This window comes from Gobio gobio (assembly GCF_949357685.1).
Source record: "Gobio gobio genome assembly, chromosome: 24".
NCBI classification, from domain to species: Eukaryota; Metazoa; Chordata; class Actinopteri; order Cypriniformes; family Gobionidae; genus Gobio; species Gobio gobio.
The window spans coordinates 29,181,101-29,201,833 of record NC_137120.1 but is presented as its reverse complement, the minus strand read 5'-3'; the positions used below and the strand labels follow the sequence as shown (position 1 = coordinate 29,201,833).

General features: G+C 38.6%; 2 protein-coding genes across 3 annotated transcripts in view; both read right to left on the bottom strand.

Annotated features, from left to right (window-relative positions):
* The window catches only part of LOC307121106 (complement factor H-like), a 45,671-nt gene extending 33,764 nt beyond the window's left edge, over window positions 1-11,907 (bottom strand). For both annotated transcript variants that reach the window (XM_079808529.1, XM_079808530.1), the window contains exons 1-6: window positions 11,846-11,907; window positions 11,611-11,683; window positions 11,031-11,222; window positions 6,016-6,195; window positions 5,738-5,905; window positions 914-1,105 (exon numbers count right to left, since the gene is read on the bottom strand). In XM_079808529.1, coding sequence (XP_079664655.1) covers window positions 914-1,105; window positions 5,738-5,905; window positions 6,016-6,195; window positions 11,031-11,222; window positions 11,611-11,683; window positions 11,846-11,869 — 829 coding nt within the window. In that variant the 5' untranslated portion in view covers window positions 11,870-11,907. The remainder of the gene's footprint in view (window positions 1-913; window positions 1,106-5,737; window positions 5,906-6,015; window positions 6,196-11,030; window positions 11,223-11,610; window positions 11,684-11,845) is intronic.
* Window positions 11,908-13,155: 1,248 nt separating this feature from the next.
* Window positions 13,156-18,762, bottom strand: LOC307121111 (complement factor H-like). The gene is made up of 9 exons (XM_079808544.1): window positions 18,609-18,762; window positions 18,347-18,529; window positions 18,064-18,169; window positions 17,914-17,990; window positions 17,448-17,636; window positions 16,558-16,749; window positions 16,271-16,462; window positions 13,734-13,919; window positions 13,156-13,566 (listed from the first exon to the last, which is right to left on the bottom strand). The coding sequence occupies exons 1-9, from the start codon at window positions 18,682-18,684 to the stop codon at window positions 13,373-13,375; spliced, it is 1,395 nt and encodes a 464-aa protein (XP_079664670.1). The 5' UTR covers window positions 18,685-18,762; the 3' UTR covers window positions 13,156-13,372.
* Window positions 18,763-20,733: the final 1,971 nt, after the last annotated feature.

Sequence of the window (20,733 nt, the reverse complement as noted above, 5' to 3'; positions counted from 1 at the left end):
AAGATTTGTTTACCTGCATGTAATGTGACCATTAACGGACATCACAGAATTGTGAACTTTTTTTTTTTTTTACTTCTATTATTGACCTAACTTATTAACTCAAATTCTCAGGGGTATTTCAAGCATATATATTAGGTCAAAGAGGTTAGTGTGTCTACATTAGACACAGAAATCTAACCTAATGTCACTTCTTTGCCATTTCAAGGCACTGCTTTCCAAAATACCACCCCTATAAACCAATTGATTAGTCTTAGGTGCTTAATTGTAAACTCAACAATCAGGGGTAAGCACTATAAAAAGGCAACAGGTGAGTTTACCTGTATTCAACAAAAATGGACAGCAAAGTCGCAGTAAGAGGAAGAGTGAGGATGAGAGGGGGAGCTTGTGGAGGAAGAGGGGTATAGAGGGGGTGAGGGGAAGGGGTATAGGAAGAGGTAGACCTGGAGTAGGACGTGGACAAAGAAGATGGGGACCAAATTTATCAGATGCGATTTGCGCAACTTTGGTTGAATACTGAGTCCCCATGGGTTGACATTGAGAGAGGCTGGACAGAGAGTTCAGCCCAACCTCAGCAGATATAAAAAACAAACCTTTGAAAATGCATGAATGATTTGAATGATTTTACAATGTGGAGAGAAAAAAATATTGTCATCAATATGCAGGACTGGTCTTGTGTGTACTGTTTGGTCAATATATTCATATACTTTACTCTAACAATATCTCTGAAAAAAATCTAACCCAGATTATATCATTGGAAAAATATAGAAATTTGACAAGTGTTTAAGATTGAGCACAGCAGTGTGTACTTGTGTGTGTGGATGTGTGAATTGTGTGTGTTGTGCCGTGTTTTTTAAATTGTGCTTAAGCAATCGTAAAAAACGGTAATAAAACTCAATTAGTAAACCAATCTTACCTCCTACACATTTAGGGACTGGGACGTTCCATTCTCCATTTGGCCTGCAGGTGATTTTGCTCTGTCCTTGTAATTCGGATCCCCTCCCAACACATGAAAGAGTTATTGTGTCTCCAGGTCTGATCGAAACCTCAGGCCCCGGGTGTCTGTCTGATCTCATGTTTGCTGGCAGGTTTGCGACACACATTACCTCTAAAGAACAGAAAGAACAGGTAGGCTTCTGTCCCTTTAAGACGAATGCACAGATCAAATGAGACGCATCCGGTTTTATTTCTCAATTGGATACACGCCAGACAGGCATTTTCACTTAAAGGTGTCATGAACTGGCTTTTTACATTTTTTTTATACTGTTGTCTGAGGTCAACTTATTGCGTTCACGTGGTTTTTACATTCAAAACCATCATAATATATAAGTAATAGGCTATTTCCTGACCTGGTTTTGAGGCTCTCTCAAGACACGCTCAGTTTTGATGGGCGTGCCGCACTGAAGACTTGGAAGTAAATGCCCACGGCTAGGATTGGATAAGATTTGCATATTTAATGAGCTTCTGCTCCCCCTGACAGTGACAGCAGCTGCGTCCCAATTTACCTACTTATACTACGACCTAAAAGTATGTACTATTTTTGTGAAGAAAAAGTACTTACTTTTGAGTGTGTAGCAGAAGAATATACAAGCTTTGGGACATACTACTTTGTCATCTATAACGGACTCTGTTGCTTAGTTACGTGCATCCCGTCACCGTTTAAACCGCCCTGTCAATCATCATCACAGTTCAAATCCTCCACATTCAATTTAATGTCATATATCGGAGAGAAATGTAGTAGCACGTTGATCTGCCATTCGTGGGTCTTTAATGCAGAAACTCTCCTCATGTGTTTGCAGTTTAAATATAATGATGCATTTAAAAGTTAATGGCCAAACGTATCATTACAAAAGTTCACAATGCTGCTGCAGGTGAAATATAATGTGGATAATATTGAATAAATATCTTTTCGTCAGGTTAAATACTGATAATTGCTCACTCAAACCCCTTTATCTAACCTTCTCTAATTAACCCTCGGACTCCCATAACCGTCATGATTGTCGTTTTTTTAACACTTTTTATATGTGTTTGTAGTTCTAATCGAATCCTCGTTCATCTCGCAATGGGTTGTGGGCAATATCAGCCGTGAGAGTTGGCATCGATCTGCACTTCGAATTCTGACCGGAAATAGTAGACCATCCGGGAATCTTTGGAATACTCTTTTCAACATACTACGATTTGAAACATACTAATTATTTTTTCGAATACTATTTAGTGCGGATAGTATGCGAATTGGGACGCGGAGCGTGTGGAAAATGGCAACCGGAATGAATCGCCCAGCCCACAGCCAGGGCTCGCAAAATGTCTTTATCAAACAAACACAATGATTCATCCCTCATCCACTCGCGATTTATTGGAATTATATCTTTTTATTAGCGTTACTTGGCCTGCCCGATCGATGAATATAACCACGAACAAATATCGAGTCAAGAGAGTGAACCACGCACATCAAGACAGTAATGAACCAAGAACACCACAAATAAAGTATTCTCCAGCCTGCATGTGACAGCATGCTAAGGTATGTTCTGTTAGACACGTACACATAATCCATAGATATAAAACGATCTGTAACAATGCAATACTATCACATAGAATACCTTTTTTTTTCACTCACATTAGTGTGTTGCTTCATTCGTTCATGTCAGGGCTCGACATTAAGAATGTTCGAGTGCTTGTCCTTCGGACAAGTAAATCTGTCATTCACTTGTCCGAGTAAAAGATTTGCTTGTTCGGGAAATTTTTTGTATTTTTTTGTGTGTTGTAAATAAAATTTATTCTGAAGCAATATTCTCACCAGTGTTCAATCAGCTTTGAAATATTTAAATCTGCATATATTTTACCTTTTATAAAGGGAATTTTCCCCCTAATCTTATTAAATATAGGCAATGCTTCAGCTTTCCTTTTATATTCTTACATTTTATCAATAAATTAAATTAGAAGACACTATAGGGCTGTTACCAATCAAATTAAATAATTTACACTGAAAGATCGTTTTAATATTTTTTGAATATACAAATAAGAAATGTTGGAAAGAATGTTTAAACATGAAACTAAACTGCCAGTAGGTGGCGCAGGTCTTAATGAGAAATTGAGTCGATTCGTTCAAACTGCTGATTCATTCAGGAATGAGGCAGTCATTTATGAACAGGTCATTGAATCTTTGATTCATTCAAAAGGCTGAATTATTCAGTAACACACTGCTGCTGTGAGATGCGTTATGATGCGCGTTTCTGATGAGATCTTGGAAATATTTTTGCTGCTGAAATAGAATAAAAACACTCAATATTGCGTCTAAAATGTAAGTGACTTAATGTTAATTGTTTATGGAACTGTCATGTGAAATCAGTGTCACATTTTCAATCATGATGGTATTCAGGGAAACAGCACTCTTGGTAATGTGATGTTGCAACTGTATCATATGTTATAAATATAAATAAACTCCACATTTCTACATTTTAACTGCAGTGTATTAACTGAGTTTCTCCGTGTGAGTGCACACATTTGTTTTGATTTCTCCTCGAGAGGCTGCGCGAGTGTCAACAGCACAACCTTGTTAACGTCAGTACATTATACATTATTATCCACTGTCAATCGTAACTTACACTAATGAATGCAGAATCATTCTTGCATTTTGGTGATTCCCTACATATTTTTTTTTATTGATGTTTTAATCAGCTTGTCTGGTCGGGCGAGTAAAATTGTCTTTCACTTGCCCCATCAAAAAATCCACTTGTCCCGGACAAGCGTTAATGTCGAGCCCTGCATGTAATCTCATCCTGTCTGCAAATCCAGTCTCTTGTTTACAAACGACTCCATGGTTAAATGAACATACGTGCAATGTCTTCCACACGTGAGCTGGATATTCATTAAAAATAAAGTTCATCCATGCATTCATAATATTGGAATCCGAATGCTTAAAAATCAGAATCCGAAAAGCTTATGTGGTATGTTTAGAAATTCGATGCTGTTTAGCTCTATTTCTGCTCTTAGCTGTCATGTTAGTGGCACGAGTCGGTGGGCGGGGCTACAGAATCAGGCGGTGCTTCATTACACTCTCACGTCATAGCCGGGCACATTCTGAAATCGATCGTTTGCTGGGCCTGGTGTCTTTAAAAGCTTTTCTTTGACTAACAAAGAAGTTTTCAGCTCTGAATATTACAGGATATTCTTTTATTACCATGACATTTTATATATCAAAAACTCAAGGGAAAGTTGATTTTTCAATTCATCACCCCTTTAATTTTTTTTTTTCATGTGTCCGTTCAAGCTCAAAATAAGAGAAAGAGAGCTGAATTCATCGGTCACGGGCTGTCTGTGCACATAAAACAGCGCGCAAGTTACAGTCTTGTTCATTAAATTTTTTACCATGCATTTATTTACAAATCTTTGTTAAAATTGGTGATACCTGACTAGAGAAAACAGAGAAAAAGGGGCTGTTGTCTTTCCTTTTGCCAAATAGGTATAGGAAAATTCTGACGCCCATAATGCATTGGACATTCAATTTCGGGCGCATATGCATATGCATATTTTTATTTATGATAAAAATTATTGACTGCTTCACCCAACGGTTCTATTACTGCACAACACCCTTAGCAACCACTCTTAGCAACGTAAACATATGTTTGTTCTCATTGATTTTGTTAATTGAAGCTTACTGTATTATGTAGAAGAGTATTGTGATAGAGAGATCGAGTGAGCAAGTGTATTACCTGTATTTAGATATAGCATTTTCCTTCAGGTCTGTCCTATGTTCCTAATAAAAAAATCAGTTTGAATGTCCACTGTGATATATTCCCTTTAATAGTTAAGGGGTTTTCCCTTGTCCTGACACTGACAGCGCTAGTCAGAGCATTTGTCAGTTGCGTCTTGCTCCGTGTTCACCACAAGTTTCAGTCCAATATTAAAGTCTTCGCTACTGACCGACTCACTCATTAAGACGGTCTTTTCTGCCATCTCAGCAGATGGTGTAATAATGTAACGTCAGTTGCTGTTCATGGTCAGGGACTTTTTTTTCCAGCGGAAGGAAGTATTTTAGCAATTTTACTTCATGAAAGTTGCATTGATACATATTTTTTTGGCTTTAATATTTGCACTGTGTAAACCATTAAGATTTATACAAAATGTTTTATTAAGATCTAGTATTAATTCTAATTCATAATATGAAAATATGCAAGGATTATTCAACTCAATTTGATGGAATTTTCTACTTGAAATGCGTAAATCTGGAGAAAAAAAATGCTCTTTTTTATCTTACCCTCACAAACAGGTTTATGATATATATGTGGAGAGAGGCTGAGTGGAGTCGGATTCATTCTTTTGAATGTTCCTCATTAATAGCTTTGGATAAATTCAGGTTTGTACATTATACTTGGTGTCTCTGCTACTTTATTAAAAAAGTTTCTATAATCTCTTTTATTTTGCGAATTCACTGAGGATTAACGTGACCATTTTTAAACCACTCAGCCCTCTTTCTCTAATGGCTTCAAGCTGGTGAGAATCTTTATGAGAAGGACATTTAGAACAATGGCACTAAAACACTCGTTTGATTCTGACTCTAGAAAACATTTGGACAAAAAACTGTTGCTGTTTTCCCAGAAGAGAAAAAAAAAACAAGTCAATTTTAAAAGCATATAAAACTGATAATGTTTAACATAATTTTTTTAGCATAATGAAAGCAATATACATATAGATATAAGGATTTTATTATTTCTTATTTGAATATGTAACAGTGGTGCATTACCTTCACATTCTGGGTTCAGAGTCCAGCCAAATTTAGCACATCTGGAGCTTCCCTCTCTAGGCTTGAACCCATTTGAACATTTGTATTTTAATATGGCATCTTTCTGATATACTTGGACTTGCTCATCAACATAACCATTCGGTATGTCAGGTGCTGTGCAGGTTATCCCTGAGTGTAAAGCAAGGGAAAGAGGAATAGTTGAATTGTTAAATTTGACAGAAATCTGTGATCATTGGGTGACAATACGGACAAACAATAAATTAAACAATGGCATGAACCTTTACACGTTGGAACAGAGTCACTCCATTCGCCCGTCTCTGTGCAGTACATGTCACTACTCCCATCTAACTTTTGGTTTGAAGATTCACACTCAAAGTGAATAACATCACCATAACTTCCCTCCTCCGTGTTTCCTGTTGCAGTCACACCTCTATCTGTGTGGATGGCTGGACATTTCACTATAAATAAAATATAACAATAAGTAAAAAATTATTAATATTATTATCCACCATCAATCATCACTTACACTACATGAAATAAAACCAGAATCATGTTTTGGTGATTCATTTTTGACGTTTTAATCTGGCTCTTTCACTTGCCCTTTCAAAAAAATATTTATCTTCTTCAGCTCTTTACATTTTGTAGGCTAGTTAGCTCCCTGTCATGTGACAACGGAGCGCAGTTACCTAAAGTCTGCTTTAAAGTTAAGAGCGTAAAGATGAAGTTTAATTGGTTATTTATAGAACGGTGGATCAGTCACTGTATCAGCTCACAGCGGGCACATACTGTGCAGTTATAAGCGAACGTTTTGTAGAGAAATGAGGTCGCACCTCAACAATTATTTGCACTCGCACAAATGCTCCCAAATGTTTTTTGAGATTGCACAGTTTCAATATTCGGGCGCATATGCAGAGCCGGCCCAAGGCATAAGCGAACTAAGCGGCTGCTTAGGGCCCCCCTTGCCACCAGGGGGCCCCCAAGAGCAGGGCCGGCCCAAGCCCTTATGGGGCCCTAAGCACAATTTTATTTGGGGGCCCCTCGGTGCCACCGATACAATTGACTATTGTCAATTCTTGATAATTCGCACACCCAGTATCAATTTTAGTAGTTGTAGCTGTGTTGCTTTCATCATGTCTTGCTGTAATGGTTTTACCCTTATACGGTTTTTAATTGTAACAGTAGCAAAACAACAAGAGTGGTCAGATGTTAACATTCAAAGCCTTACTGTACTACAGTCCGGACTTGGATATGTACTTAAAAAAATAATAATAATTAAGTAGTCTCATATGCTGAATATGCTCACTTTCCCCCAGGATTCTTTGATGAATAGAAGGTTCAAAAGAACAGCATTTCTCTGAAATAGAAAGCTTTCAAAAAATCCTAAAAATATTGTACACAACTGTTTTCAACATTGACAATAATCATAACATTTCATGTGCTCTTGTCTTGGGGGCCCCCTGGTGGCAAGGGTGGCCCTAAGCAGCCGCTTAGTTCGGTTATGCCTTGGGCCGGCTCTGACTGGACCCTTGCTGGATCCTCTTCAATTTGCCTACAGAGCAAACAGGTCTGTGGCTGATGCATTCAACACGGGACTGCATTATATCCTGCAACATCTCGACAGACCTGGGACTTATGCAAGGATATTATTTGTGGACTTCATTTCGGCCTTCAATACCGTAATGCCTGATCTTCACAGCCAAACTGACCCAGCTCTCCATGCCATTCTCAATCTGTCAGTGGATCACCAGCTTCCTGACAGACCGGCAGCAGCTTGTGAGACTGGGGGAACTCACATCCAGGACTCTCACAATCAGCACTGGTGCCCCCCAGTGGTGAGTTCTCTCCCCACTGCTTTTCTCCCTGTACACAAATGAGTGCACTTCTAAAGACCCCACTGTCAAGCTCCTGAAATTTGCAGACGACACCACTGTCATCGGCCTCATCCAAAACGGTAACGAGTCACTGAACAGCTAGCTGTCTGGTGCAGTTATAACATGTGAGGTCATGATTGACAGCTGAGATTGACGGCTTCTCTGAGTGAAGTTGTCACTGAGGCACCAATGGACTTTTTTCAGGATTTTCGGGAGGAGAGTTGAGCTTTAGTTTTAATTTCTACATTTCCATAATTGTTTATTTCACACCAACATAATTAATTTTTCTGCATCTGTGAGAGTGTGGGCGGGCTTTTGACATTGCGCTTCTACTTCCTGCTCTCTACCACACAGATTCCGGTCCCGAAATCACTACTCCACAGACTCGGTCCCAAATCTGCGCAAGATGTCAGCGGCGTGTGCGAGCCTCCAGAGGCTTCAGTTACTTCAGCAGAAGACAATGAAGTCACGTCATCCATATTTTTTTACGGTCTATGGATCAGCTCTGTGGAAGCAGTGGAGTCATTCAGGTTCCTGGGCACCATCATCTCTCAGGACCTGAAGTGGGACAATCACATTGATGCCATTGTGAAAAAGGCCCAGCAGAGACTGTACTTCCTTCGTCAACTGAGGAAGTTCAACCTGCCACAGGAGCTGCTGATTCAGTTCTACTCGGCCGTCATTGAGTCTGTTTTATGCACTTCCATCACTGTCTGGTTTGGTTCAGCTTCCAAATCAGACATCAGGAGACTACAACGTACAGTCCGGACTGAGGAGAGGTTTATAGGTGCCCCCCTGCCGACCCTCCAGGACCTGTACTCTTCTTCCAGAGTGAGGAAGAGAGCAGGTAAAATCATCACAGACTCCACTCACCCTGGACACCACCTGTTTGAACTCATTCCTCATTCAAAAGCCTCATTCACTTCCATATTCGGGCACCCGTCCGAAAGTGAAAGCCAGTAGAGGCTGCACGCGACCGGCACCTTCGCTGAGCCTACATGAGCGGCAATAGAAGGAGATTGTCGCGGATGTCGGGTGAGACGACTTAACGTTGTCGGAAAGGTATAACAAACGGACGATCATCATCATCAAGTTTTATGAAATGAATTAAAATCTTCATAAATCCAGGATGAGTTTGCCACGTTTAGCCTAAATTATCAGACAGATAGCTTGCATTAGGCTACTATTTTTTTGGTAGGAATTAGGCAAACTAAGCTACATGTCTGCTGATAGTTAGTTTCTCACATTTCGTTTTAGCAAGAAGAATGAATGATGGAAGTAATGCATCACATTAATTATTTTATTCAAAATGGTTAAATGCCTAAATCCTATCACTATTTTTGGTATTGTTTGAAGTAGAGTCCTGCATTTCTGCCCGAGCCCGACGGCCCCGACTTTTTTACGCCCCTAGGGCCGGGCATCGGGCCAATTTTCCCGTCATACCTCAAACGCGGGCCGGGCTTCAGGTCTTTTTAGGCTTCTCCTTCATTTTATTTTTTAGACATTCAATAATTAAAAGAAACAATGAGATGTGCTGCGCTGGTGGAAACAACATGAGACCATGATATCGCGAGTCCGCAACTGTCAAGACTGACTCGCACAGTGTTTAGAGGACGGCGTGGGGCTGGCGCTATGCAACACGCATCGCCGCAAATGAGTAAAGCAAGCCAACACGCAAACTGCCACAAGTGAAACTGAAAATAAGCTAAGTCTGAGATGCTCAAAAGCACAACCATCTTCATTAAAACTAATGAGACTAGAGGCTTTTACCAGTGTTTAGGTCGCTTGTTCTCATAATGCGGTCTTTGATGTTGAAATGAGCTGATGAATAAAATGCTCATATCGGTTGCTTTCGTTGACATGAACTCTAAATGTGCATATAGCACAGGAATTGAAGATCGGATTTATATTAATTTCGCGGAGAGGTGTAAGACAACCAGCGTTTATTTTTTATTTTTATTTGTTTAGATTGTGTAGCCTATAGCCCGTTTCGTTTGCGCCGTTGCAATCTGCCTGCCTCATCTTGTCAAAAATGCCTTTTTTACAGTGATGGTGGTGATAGTAGGCTAAACGTTTAAACGATGCTTTAAGTGTTTTATATGGATTTTATAAGCAAGAGAAGTCAAGTGTTGATTTCAGAGGCTAAAGCGTTGGGTTAACTCACTTTTAATGGCTGCAACTAATGTGTAATAGGGAGGATAAAAAAAAAAACACGGGCTCCAGGCGGACTCGGGCTGATAATTTTGATGAGCTGTCGGACACGGGGCGGGTTGTTGGTGGTGGGTTGGTAGGGGAGTGCCCTTTTTTTAGGTCAGAGCAACTGCCCCTCAAAATTCCTGTGCACGTCCCTGACTGTTACAGTCAAGACGGCGACTCCGATCACTGGCCACTAGAACATCTAGGCATAGGTTTCTTCCCACAGGCCATTTCCCTTTTGAACAGTTATATACCCCTAAGGCATATTCATGTAAGTGCAATTTTCCCACTGTTTAGTGCAATCTTCTAAACTCAGGTGATATTTATATTTATTCATACTATTCAAAATACTGTAAATACGTTCATAATCTATAAATGTTAATTCTGACAAAAGCTAACTGTGCCCTTGTACTTTTATACTATTTTCATATTTTTATTCATTGAATTTGTATTACTGTTTCTTGTTGTATTTGTATGTGTACTGGATGTTTCAGTAGAAAGAAATATTCCTTGTGTGTGAAAGCACACATGGCAATAAAGCTCTTTCTGATTCTGATTCTGACAACACAGTCTGCTTTCATCAGCGCTATAGTTCTGTGGTCGATTTGGTGTGTCCCTACACTTACTACTTCAAATTAAGACCCACATTTGAATTTTATGCATGAAAATATTAAACTGTGTCCAGGTTTGACTGGACCCTCAATATCAGGGAATCGCTCCATTAAGTCTTCTATTGTTTTTAGAGGACAAGTTCACTGCAGTGTCCTCCATCTGGACTTATCTATTCATAAGAATTTAGGTCATATGTTTTAATATACAACGTCAACTATCAAAATGTTTTGTTTTTTTTAAAGGTGAAAGTCATATTAGTTCACAAATTGAACTTTTCCCAACAACCACAGTGTCTAGGAAATGTCCAAAGTGCACTAGAATCTCGTATTTTTCATTTTCACTGTGTAGTGTAGACTGAGGCTTTGTTAGTTGTTAATTAACTCACTCTAAGGTAAAGCAAGATAGCAAACAAAATCTTTAAAAGGTCTTTCCCAGTTGGGACAGCGTTCATGTGTGAATGTATTGAATGGTTGATGTTTTAATGGATCAATCATAGAATAACACATTACTTTTTTGGTATAAATTACAATTATGATATTTTTTCAACATTATATGTGTAAAAACAAACCTTTAAATATTTTAATCAAATATATTACTGCAGTATCTCTTCATACCTCCACATTTTGGATATGGGTTATCCCATTTTCCACTTGACAGGCATTCAATTGTTCGTTGGCCGTACATCTTCATGTTCACATCTGTGCATCGGAAAACTAAGATATGTCCAGGTTTATAAGGTGAAACGATACCTGGATGTCCAATTAAAATGTCAACATTGATGAGTTGTTCGCTCTCACATGTAACTTCTGGAGAAGAAGAAATAAAATTAATTCAATATAAAAAGATAGCAGTTTACTGGAATAAAGAACAGTTTAATAGCATCTGACATTAAACAAAGGCATGAAAATGAGGAAAAATGCTCTAAGACATCAAAACCATACTGCAGTGTATATTTGAAGTACCCTAATTAGGGTGTATGCCATGCTAGTATACTACTAATAAAATCAATGATACTCTTGTTTTATAATTTCAGTTCATTTTTAAAATCTATTTCAATTTTAATCCACATTTGGATTTTATGGAAAATGAAGAAAAAGCAGTATAAATTTAGACAGAAATTATAAATAAACACTTGTTTATAAAAACCCATATTATAATTTTTTGCTTTAGCTATTTTTTATATTGTTGCGTTACCTTGAGCATTTGTTGAGACATCCACGGTCGTGAATAGAAGAAAGAGAAATATCTTAGAATATTTCATTTTAGGCTGTAAAACATGACAGGTTGCTTAGTACAGTTTACAAGGTTGAACATGGAGTATTTAAAGAATTACACTTTCCTTATTTTGAACAAGTTTAGATTTCATTTATTTTAAACAAAGCAAAGATTTCTTTAGTATTAAATATATGTATAAAAAATCTAATATTACCTGTTTTCCAAAAGTTATATTCATGAACACTCGTAAGACTGGTTGCGATATGAATCTTTGAAGTCTGTGTAAGATAAAGGCAATCGCCCCTTCCCTCCTCCCCATCAGCACCTCCCCTCCGCCCCATCAGCCCCTCCCCTCCGCCTCATCAGCCCCTCCCCTACGCCTCATCAGCCCCTCCCCTCCGCCTCATCAGCCCCTCCCCTCCGCCTCATCAGCCCCTCCCCTACGCCTCATCAGCCCCTCTCCTCCGCCTCATCAGCCCCTCCCCTCCGCCTCATCAGCCCCTTCCCTCCGCCTCATCAGCCCCTCCCCTACGCCTCATCAGCCCCTCCCCTACGCCTCATCAGCCCCTCTCCTCCGCCTCATCAGCCCCTCCCCTCCGCCTCATCAGCCCCTTCCCTCCGCCTCATCAGCCCCTCCCCTCCACCTCATCAGCCCCTTCCCTCCGCCTCATCAGCCCCTCCCTTCCGCCTCATCAGCCCCTTCCCTCCGCCTCATCAGCCCCTCCCCTCCGCCTCATCAGCCCCTTCCCTCCGCCCCATCAGCCCCTCCCCTCCGCCCCATCAGCCCCTCCCCTCCGCCCCATCAGCCCCTCCCCTACGCCTCATCAGCCCCTCTCCTCCGCCTCATCAGCCCCTCCCCTCCGCCTCATCAGCCCCTCCCCTCCGCCTCATCAGCCCCTCCCCTCCGCCTCATCAGCCCCTTCCCTCCGCCTCATCAGCCCCTCCCCACCGCCCATCAGCCCCTCCCCTCCGCCCCATCAGCCCCTCCCCACCGCCTCATCAGCCCCTCCCCTCCGCCTCATCAGCCCCTCCCCTCCGCCTCATCAGCCCCTCCCCTCCGCCTCATCAGCACCTCCCCTCCGCCCATCAGCCCCATCCCTCCGCCTCTTCAGCCCCTCCCCTCCGCCTCTTCAGCCCCTCCCCTCCGCCTCATCAGCCCCTCCCCTCCGCCTCTTCAGCCCCTCCCCTCCGCCTCTTCAGCCCCTCCCACCAATGTTATTTTGATAACTTGACAGTGTTCTTTATTTAAGGACGAGAACTGTAATTTTGCATTATTTTGACAATAATTCAAGATGTACTGCACAAATTCACATTCCAATTAAACTTGCTGACTTGAAATATTGAGTTGGAATGCAAAAAGGCTCACACAAATTTTATGAGCGTAAACAGCACAGAACTGTAATTTGTTCTGTTTGTGCGCTAATATTAGCTGAAGTTTTGCAATTTAATCCATTTAATTTAATTTGTGACCAAAATGTACTCTTTAGTTTGAAGAGTCTAAAAAGAGTTGATTGAATCTTTTTTGGAAATGTTTTTTTATTGTACAATACACATATGATCACTTGGCATTAAATGAATTAATGTCCTTTTTATACATGCACATTTTTAAACAGCTTTTATCATTTTTGTTTTACTTGGAATAATTCACAAACAGAGAAACTGAATTAGGAAAAACATTTTATTTTGTTTTGTTTTGGTTTATTCGTACAGCTGATGCGTCAGTGATGTTTTATTCTCCTTGTCACACACACTTAGGCAAAATCATCACTCCATCATTACAATATTGTATTAAGGCATTGACTTTTAAATGTTGTTTTCCCCACTGACATGCAAAGGTGATTCTATCCCCATGTGGTGAGAATATCTTTTGCCGTCCGCCCCACTTCAGCTGTATACCTCTTTTATCCATTTCCTCCACCGTCACTGTACAGGGCTCTGAAACAAACACATCTCACTGTCAGTGTTACAATATACATTCATTGATTCATCAGAACCAGATTTACAACTTCAACTACAAGATTACATCAAACTTAAAACAAATACAGTGAGAAAAACCTCATGACTTTTAATGTCTTAAATATGGTGTAGATGTTCATACTTACTTAAACACTTAATATTTCCTCTCCATTCGCCTTGTTCACAGGTCAAGTAGTTGGAGTAGGGGTGATGCGGAACCAGTGTGTATTTATCAAAGCAGATGTATTCAACTCTCTCCCATGAATTGTATTCAGGTTTTGTCATTTCTCTTGTATCTGCAAATTCCACATGTGGTGGTCGCCCACATTTCCCTGAGGACAAAGACATTTTTTAGACTGTTTTTAGATCAAGTGTGGCATTAATAAATCTCAATATCAGTCACATGCCTCTTTTACAGCCTTAAACAACAGAACATGTGTTTAATGTAATGCATGAATATGAGAAGATAAGCAGAGGTGCATGTAACTTTTTTGGTCTGGTTCTCAAGGGAGCTCCTGGAGATGCTGCTTGGTGCTCATTTGTTGTTTGATTAACATTGGTGGTGACAAACAGCTGCAGGTATATTAGGCTTCTGTCCCTTTAAGACGAATGCACAGATCAAATGAGAAGCATCTGGTTTTATTTCTCAATTGGATACTCGCCAAGACAGGCATTTTGACTTAATTTTGTATGCATGTGTCAGTTTAAGCTCAAAATAAGAGAAAGAGAGGGCTGTCACGGGCTGTCTATGCACATAAAACATGCAAGTTAAAGTCTTGGTCTTGTGCTTGATGTTTAAACTGCCAGGACTTAAAAAAACATGCAAATGAAAAACTTTCACTCTATGATAGGGAAACTTTGTAATTAATCCACTAACCACGTGCTTTCCGAACCGGAACCGATCAACTAAGATCCCTATACATATACAGAGCACATTGCGATATCGATGCTAAAACGTTATATTGTGCTGCCCTAATCATGATTGCTATCTTATCAGAGATGGAGAAAAATCCTACTCCAGTAAGTAAAGGTGTCCGTGTACCTGTCCCCAAAAATGTTGGTACTCAAAAGCGCTTCCCTCCACATTTTTTGGTGTGCATCTTTCATTTTTTACCATGCATTCATTTAATGAGCATGTAATTCTCTGCTGACAAAATGGCTTTCAATAAAGCTGCCTTTGTGGTAGAAAGGCTAAATCTTTGTTAAAATTGGTGATACCTGACTAGAGAAAACAGAGAAAAAGGCGCTGTTGTCTTCCTTTTGCCATATAGGTATATGGCAAAACTTTGACGCCCATAATGCATTGGGCTTGTTGCCGTCCAAGACAACTCCCACCAGTCTGCTCCTATTGGCAGAGCTGGGTACATTACTTACAAAATGTAGTCGGTGTGTTACTGATTCCAAATTACATGACAACAATTGTATATACACATTTATATTACACAATTAAGGTAATATAATCAGACTACTTTTTGATTACTTTTAGATTACTTTTGACCCAACTTGTTTATTGCATTGATTTGAATAGGATAATCTTGAACCATATTGACCATAAAAATACAAAGAGAAAGAAAATATATTCCATGCTTTATTAACAAAATGAGAAGTGCATTAAATATTACATTAGTCAGGCTTTCCCAGACTGGGGTTTGTGATGGAACTGCATGGGAGTTTGTGAGTTTAATGAAAAGCTATTCAGTAAATATATTATAAGAATTGAAAATTCATTTTTTTTAAAAATATAATACTTACAAAAAAAAAAAAAAAAAAAATTGTTTACCTGCATGTAATGTGACCATTAACGGACATCACAGAACTGTGAACTTTTTTTTAATTTTTATTTTTTTACTTCTATTATTGACCTAACTTATTAACTCAAATTCTCAGGGGTACTTCAAGCATATATATTAGGTCAAAGAGGTTAGTGTGTCTACATTAGACACAGAAATCTAACCTGATGTCACTTCTTTGCCATTTCAAGGCACTGCTTTCCAAAATACCACCCCTATAAACCAATTGATTAGTCTTAGGTGCTTAATTGTAAACTCAACAATCAGGGGTAAACACTATAAAAAGGCAACAAGTGAGTTTACCTGTCTTCAACTAAAATGGACAGCAATGTCGCAGTAAGAGGAAGAGTGAGGATGAGAGGGGGAGCCCGTGGAGGAAGAGGGGTATAGAGGGGGTGAGGGGAAGGGGTATAGGAAGAGGTAGACCTGGAGTAGGACGTGGACAAAGAAGAAGGGAACCAAATTTATCAGATGCGATTCGCGCAACCTTGGTTGACCATGAGTACTGAGTACCCGTGGGTTGACATTGAGAGAGGCAGGACAGAGAGTTCAGCCCAACCTCAGCAGAATTAAAAAACAAACCTTTAAAAATGCATGAATGAATCGAATGATTTTACAATGTGGAGAAAAATATATATTTTCATCAATATGCAGGACTGGTCTTGTGTGTACTATTTGGTCAATATATTCATATACTTTACTCTAACAATATCTCTGAAAAAAATCTAACCCAGATTATATCATTAGAAAAGTAGAAATTTTACAAGTGTTTAAGATTGAGCACAGCAGTGTGTACTGTGTGTTTTGACAAAATGAGCCGTGTTTTTAAAATTGTGCTTAAGCAATCGTAAAAAACTGTAATAAAGCTCATTTAGTAAACCTGTGAACCATACCTCCTTCACATTTAGGGAATGGGACGTTCCATTCTCCATTTTGCCCGCAGATGATTTTGCTCTGTCCTTGTAATTCGGATCCCCTCCCAACACATGAAAGAGTTATTGTGTCTCCAGGTCTGATTGAAACCTCAGGCCCCGGGTGTCTGTCTGATCTCATGTTTGCTGGCAGGTTTGCGACACACATTACCTCTAAAGAACAGAAAGATCTGATCAATCAAGCATCCTCCATGTGAAAAACAGATCAATCTTTGTCCAATCCGAGGCTTTACCGTCTGTGGCTTTACCTTCACATTTAGGAAAAGGGCTGCTCCATTCTCCATTTGATTTACAGATGATTTCACTCTGTCCCTTTAATTTCAGCCCCTGTCTATTGCATGAAAATTTTAACTTGTGTCCAAATTTGACGGGACCCTCCATTTCAGGGGATCGCTCAACTGTTAAGTCTTCCACAGTTGTGTTTAGAGGACATGTTACCTCTAGAGAAAGCAGACATTTGATCACATATTTATCCACAGAGATCATTTATACTTTATGCGGCCCAGTGTTTTGGAGTCATATCCTACTGATTTCCACTGTATACTGAGTAATGGTTTAGCATAACAACTACATTTTTGTCATATGGTATTGAGTTAAAGATGGTGTATACATCTATCACTAACAACGTTATGAAAAATTCAATATATTGCCTATCCTGACTACAATATGTTATTACGTTGGAAATGCCATTTTTGCATTGACTAACCCAGCAATTGGGTTGTTTTAAGCAAACATTTAACCCAAACGCTGGGCTAAAAAAAACCAATTGCTGGGTTAGTCCATTTTCAACCCAACTTGGGTTATTTTTAACCCAGCACTTTTTAGAGTGTATGAATGAAATGTATAATACAAAATAATGTTAATAAATGAATTAACATTATTTATGTAAAATATTTTTTGTAGAACTATGCAAAAAAGTATTATAAGATGCATAATATAATAAAAGAATCAGACCAGAAATATTATAAAATAGAATGTATGTAATGTAATATAATATTAATTATACAAAATATTTAATAGACATATGCAAAATAGTATATACAAATATTATATACAGAGTGTTATATATTTATTTATACATACATACGTATTATGTCTTTTATTATATTAAATTTGAATATACCCTTTGTGGTCTTACCTACACATTTAGCAAATGGGCTGCTCCATTGTCCATTCGACTGGCAGGTGATTTGTTTCTGTCCTTCTAAGATCAGCCCATAATCACACGAAAATGTCAACCTGTGTCCAGATCTGATTAATTCATCATAATCAGGGAGTCCCTCCACTGTGATGTTTTTCTCTGTGTTGTCTAGGACACACGATATCTCTAAAAAAAAAAAAGAACAAGTCTAGTTTTCAGGACCTCAGACTGCAAAATCCCCTAGCACCAAAGCAGTTATATCAGGCCGCCCAGCCACTTAAACAGTTAAAAATAATGTAGGACATTCAAAATATTAAGACAACAATCTGATGTCACCTGTATTTTTGTGTGAAGTCAAAAAAGCATAGGCCTGAATGCACCCTTCACACTAAATGCACCCTTCTTCTATGAAAAACACACTTTTGGACCCTTGACTTATAAGTGTAGGTGACTTTTTCAGTACCTTCACATGCAGGTAATTGATTGTCCCATCCACCATTCCGACATGTTCTGGTGTCAGTTCGACTCATCATCTGGTAGCTTGACAAATATATCTATAAGATTGTTTTAAACTTTCAAATAGTTCTGTCTGAATATAAACTTACATTCTTACCCATCGCTGCAGATATACTTGATGGTCGTTCCAAAAACGAAGTTGCCACCACTCACAATAGTGTACCGACCATTTGGAATATCTTCCGGCAACTCACAGCGTTTGACTGATTGTGAATCAGAAACAAAATATACAATTCAGAGTTCTAAGAATTCAGCAGTCCAATGAACTTGCGTGATAAGAAGATACTTTAAGTATGTTGAATGCATACAACAAGATTTAAAAGTATTTTTAGAGCAGTCCACTGATTTCTAAACTTTAAGTGTGTGTCTTGTATACCTACGTGAACATTTTACACCACGCCATTTAGACCACTTATTATCCAGACATACGTAGGTGATTTTTAGCGGAGTTGCATAGCCTTGTTTGCAATTGTAGTCAAGCTTATCACCAATAGTGTAGTTGTCTTTCCTTGAGTTTTGAGAAACCTCTGCATTCTCCACCTCTGGGATCTCAGAGCAACCTGCTACAGTTATAAAATGCCATCATTGCTATCATTTTTGTGTGTAATTCTTTGTTATTCATTTGAAAAAGGAATGCCTTACCATTCGGTGTTGATGCATCAACACTAAAGCATATAGACACACATAAAATAGCAAAACTTGATCTCATTTTCCCCATTCTGTTAGTTTGTTCACTGTAGGAGATGAAGAAGAAACTCACCAAAAAGGTCTTTACCCTAGTTAATATTTGCCAGTTGTGGGCAGGACTTTTGTGCACTGAATTATGTTTATTTGGGATAATTTGTGAAATTTATTTGTGAAAAAGATGTCTTTTTTGTCCAAACAACAACAGCAATAAAACAGAAATACACAGAAAAAAAACTATAAGTAAAATTGACTTAATTTTTGACTAAAAATTTCACATATGGAATTAAGTAAACTTTAACTTGGCCAGTAAAAGGTTGAGTAATTTCTACTTAGTTGAAGTTTCCTTTGTAAAACTTTTTACTCAAATAATAAAACACTGAATTAAACCACACTTTTAACGTGTATGCTTTACTTAGAAACAAAATAATACAAAAGTAAATAATACAGTAGATAGACACCATATCTACATAACGGCACCTGAACACAAAGACTGAAGAAGTTTTTGAGTATGAATGTGTCATTTTGAGTAGAACAACTCTAAATGTCACAAAATGGCTAGTTACTAAACCTACCAACAAAAGCAATGATAAAACAGTGTATTTAGAGCTGGAAAATCTTATTAATTATTCAAGCCCCAGTGCATGATGGGAACACCACTATCAGAAATTTTGAGTAGGTTTACTTAATTTTATAATGCTGATATGTATGCTTTAATTTCTACAAGATTGAATATTGAGTACTAATAGATCATCGACTATATCATTACATGTTTTTTTCTGTAGTATTTAAAATAATTTGTATCAGTGTATAATGAGATTTAAAAGTCTGAACACCAGTGATAATGGTCCCATTTAACATTTTTTTCTGTTGATTTTTAAATTCACCACAAAGTAAATCATTGGCAGACAGGAACAATTTGAGTGAAAAGTGAATTTAAACTAAACAAAAGAGAAAAGAAAACAATTGCTTTAACGGCGGTATTGCATTGTGTATTTGGTAAATCCTAAACATTTAATAGTTGAGTTTAGTTGAGAATTTTTTAGAAATTAGAGTATGAATTTATTAATACAATGTGTCTGAGACCACAAAAATACTTTATTTGCGATAACAACCACTTGAGGGAGTTGTGTAATGTCTTTCTCCTGTGAGTGATGTAGCCTATCCAGCTTCAAAACATTGACAAATGTGAGCTTAGGACCTCTGGAACTGTTGTGGTGCTTTCATAACACACACATAGTCAATTTAACTACTGCAAAGCAAATACTCTGTGCAAACATGAAGTGCACTTTGTATGGAAAGATCAAATAGAAATATCCTGGAATTGATGTTTTCATGAAGCAATGCCCTGGACAAAATAAAATCATTCGGTAGGACCTTCTGCAATTTCGCAATGCATGTGACCTCTTCTGTGCAAATCATTTAAGGTGAATTGTTCAAAATTATTACTATTAAATTACACATTTTCTCCTGTCACACAGCTTTTTCATGTTACATATGGCATACATGATTAATCATAACTTACATTTATTTTTCTTGCAGGATTAACATTTATATGCTTTTTAAATATCTCCAACATTTAGGCCAAAGTGTGTCTGAATCATGTCTGAATATAACAAAAGGGGAAACAAAACTAGACAGCTGTCTAAATATATAACCTCATGACTTGAGTAATAAGCTAAAATAAAACAAATCAGATTTACTTTTACCAAGTAAGTAACAAAAGGGTTTGCTGAATTGTATATGATGTTGGAGAAAAATTATGCAATGCATCATGCCAGCTTTGTCATGCTCTTAAAAACTGTTGTACTCTTTTTGCTGGTGGGATTCTCTCTGAAATTGGCCTGAGGTCCTCCCGGCCGTGATTAAAGCATATTTTAAGGCAGAGGCATCGTGCCCATTCAAACAGAGGGGAAACGTGCCACTCAGACATTTGATGATTACACTTTTTAAGTGTACGATCACACCGGTGTGATTATAACGTTCAGTGCATCATGTCATCAACTACTAAATTCAAATCTGCACTCGCGCTTTGGCTGTCATTGGGCCAGAGACAGACAGACACGCTCAGAGTTCTCTTTCA

What these genes read in the sequence shown, in the direction of transcription:
- LOC307121111 (XM_079808544.1), bottom strand. Translation starts at nt 18,684, where the DNA reads ATGGGGAAAATGAGATCAAGTTTTGCTATTTTATGTGTGTCTATATGC. An exon ending in TCAATTACCTGCATGTGAAG is followed by an intron (nt 17,637 to 17,913) that starts GTACTGAAAAAG and finishes TTTTTTTTTTAG; the next exon opens with AGATATCGTGTGTCCTAGAC. An exon ending in AGGAAATATTAAGTGTTTAA is followed by an intron (nt 13,567 to 13,733) that starts GTAAGTATGAAC and finishes TGTTTGTTTCAG; the next exon opens with AGCCCTGTACAGTGACGGTG.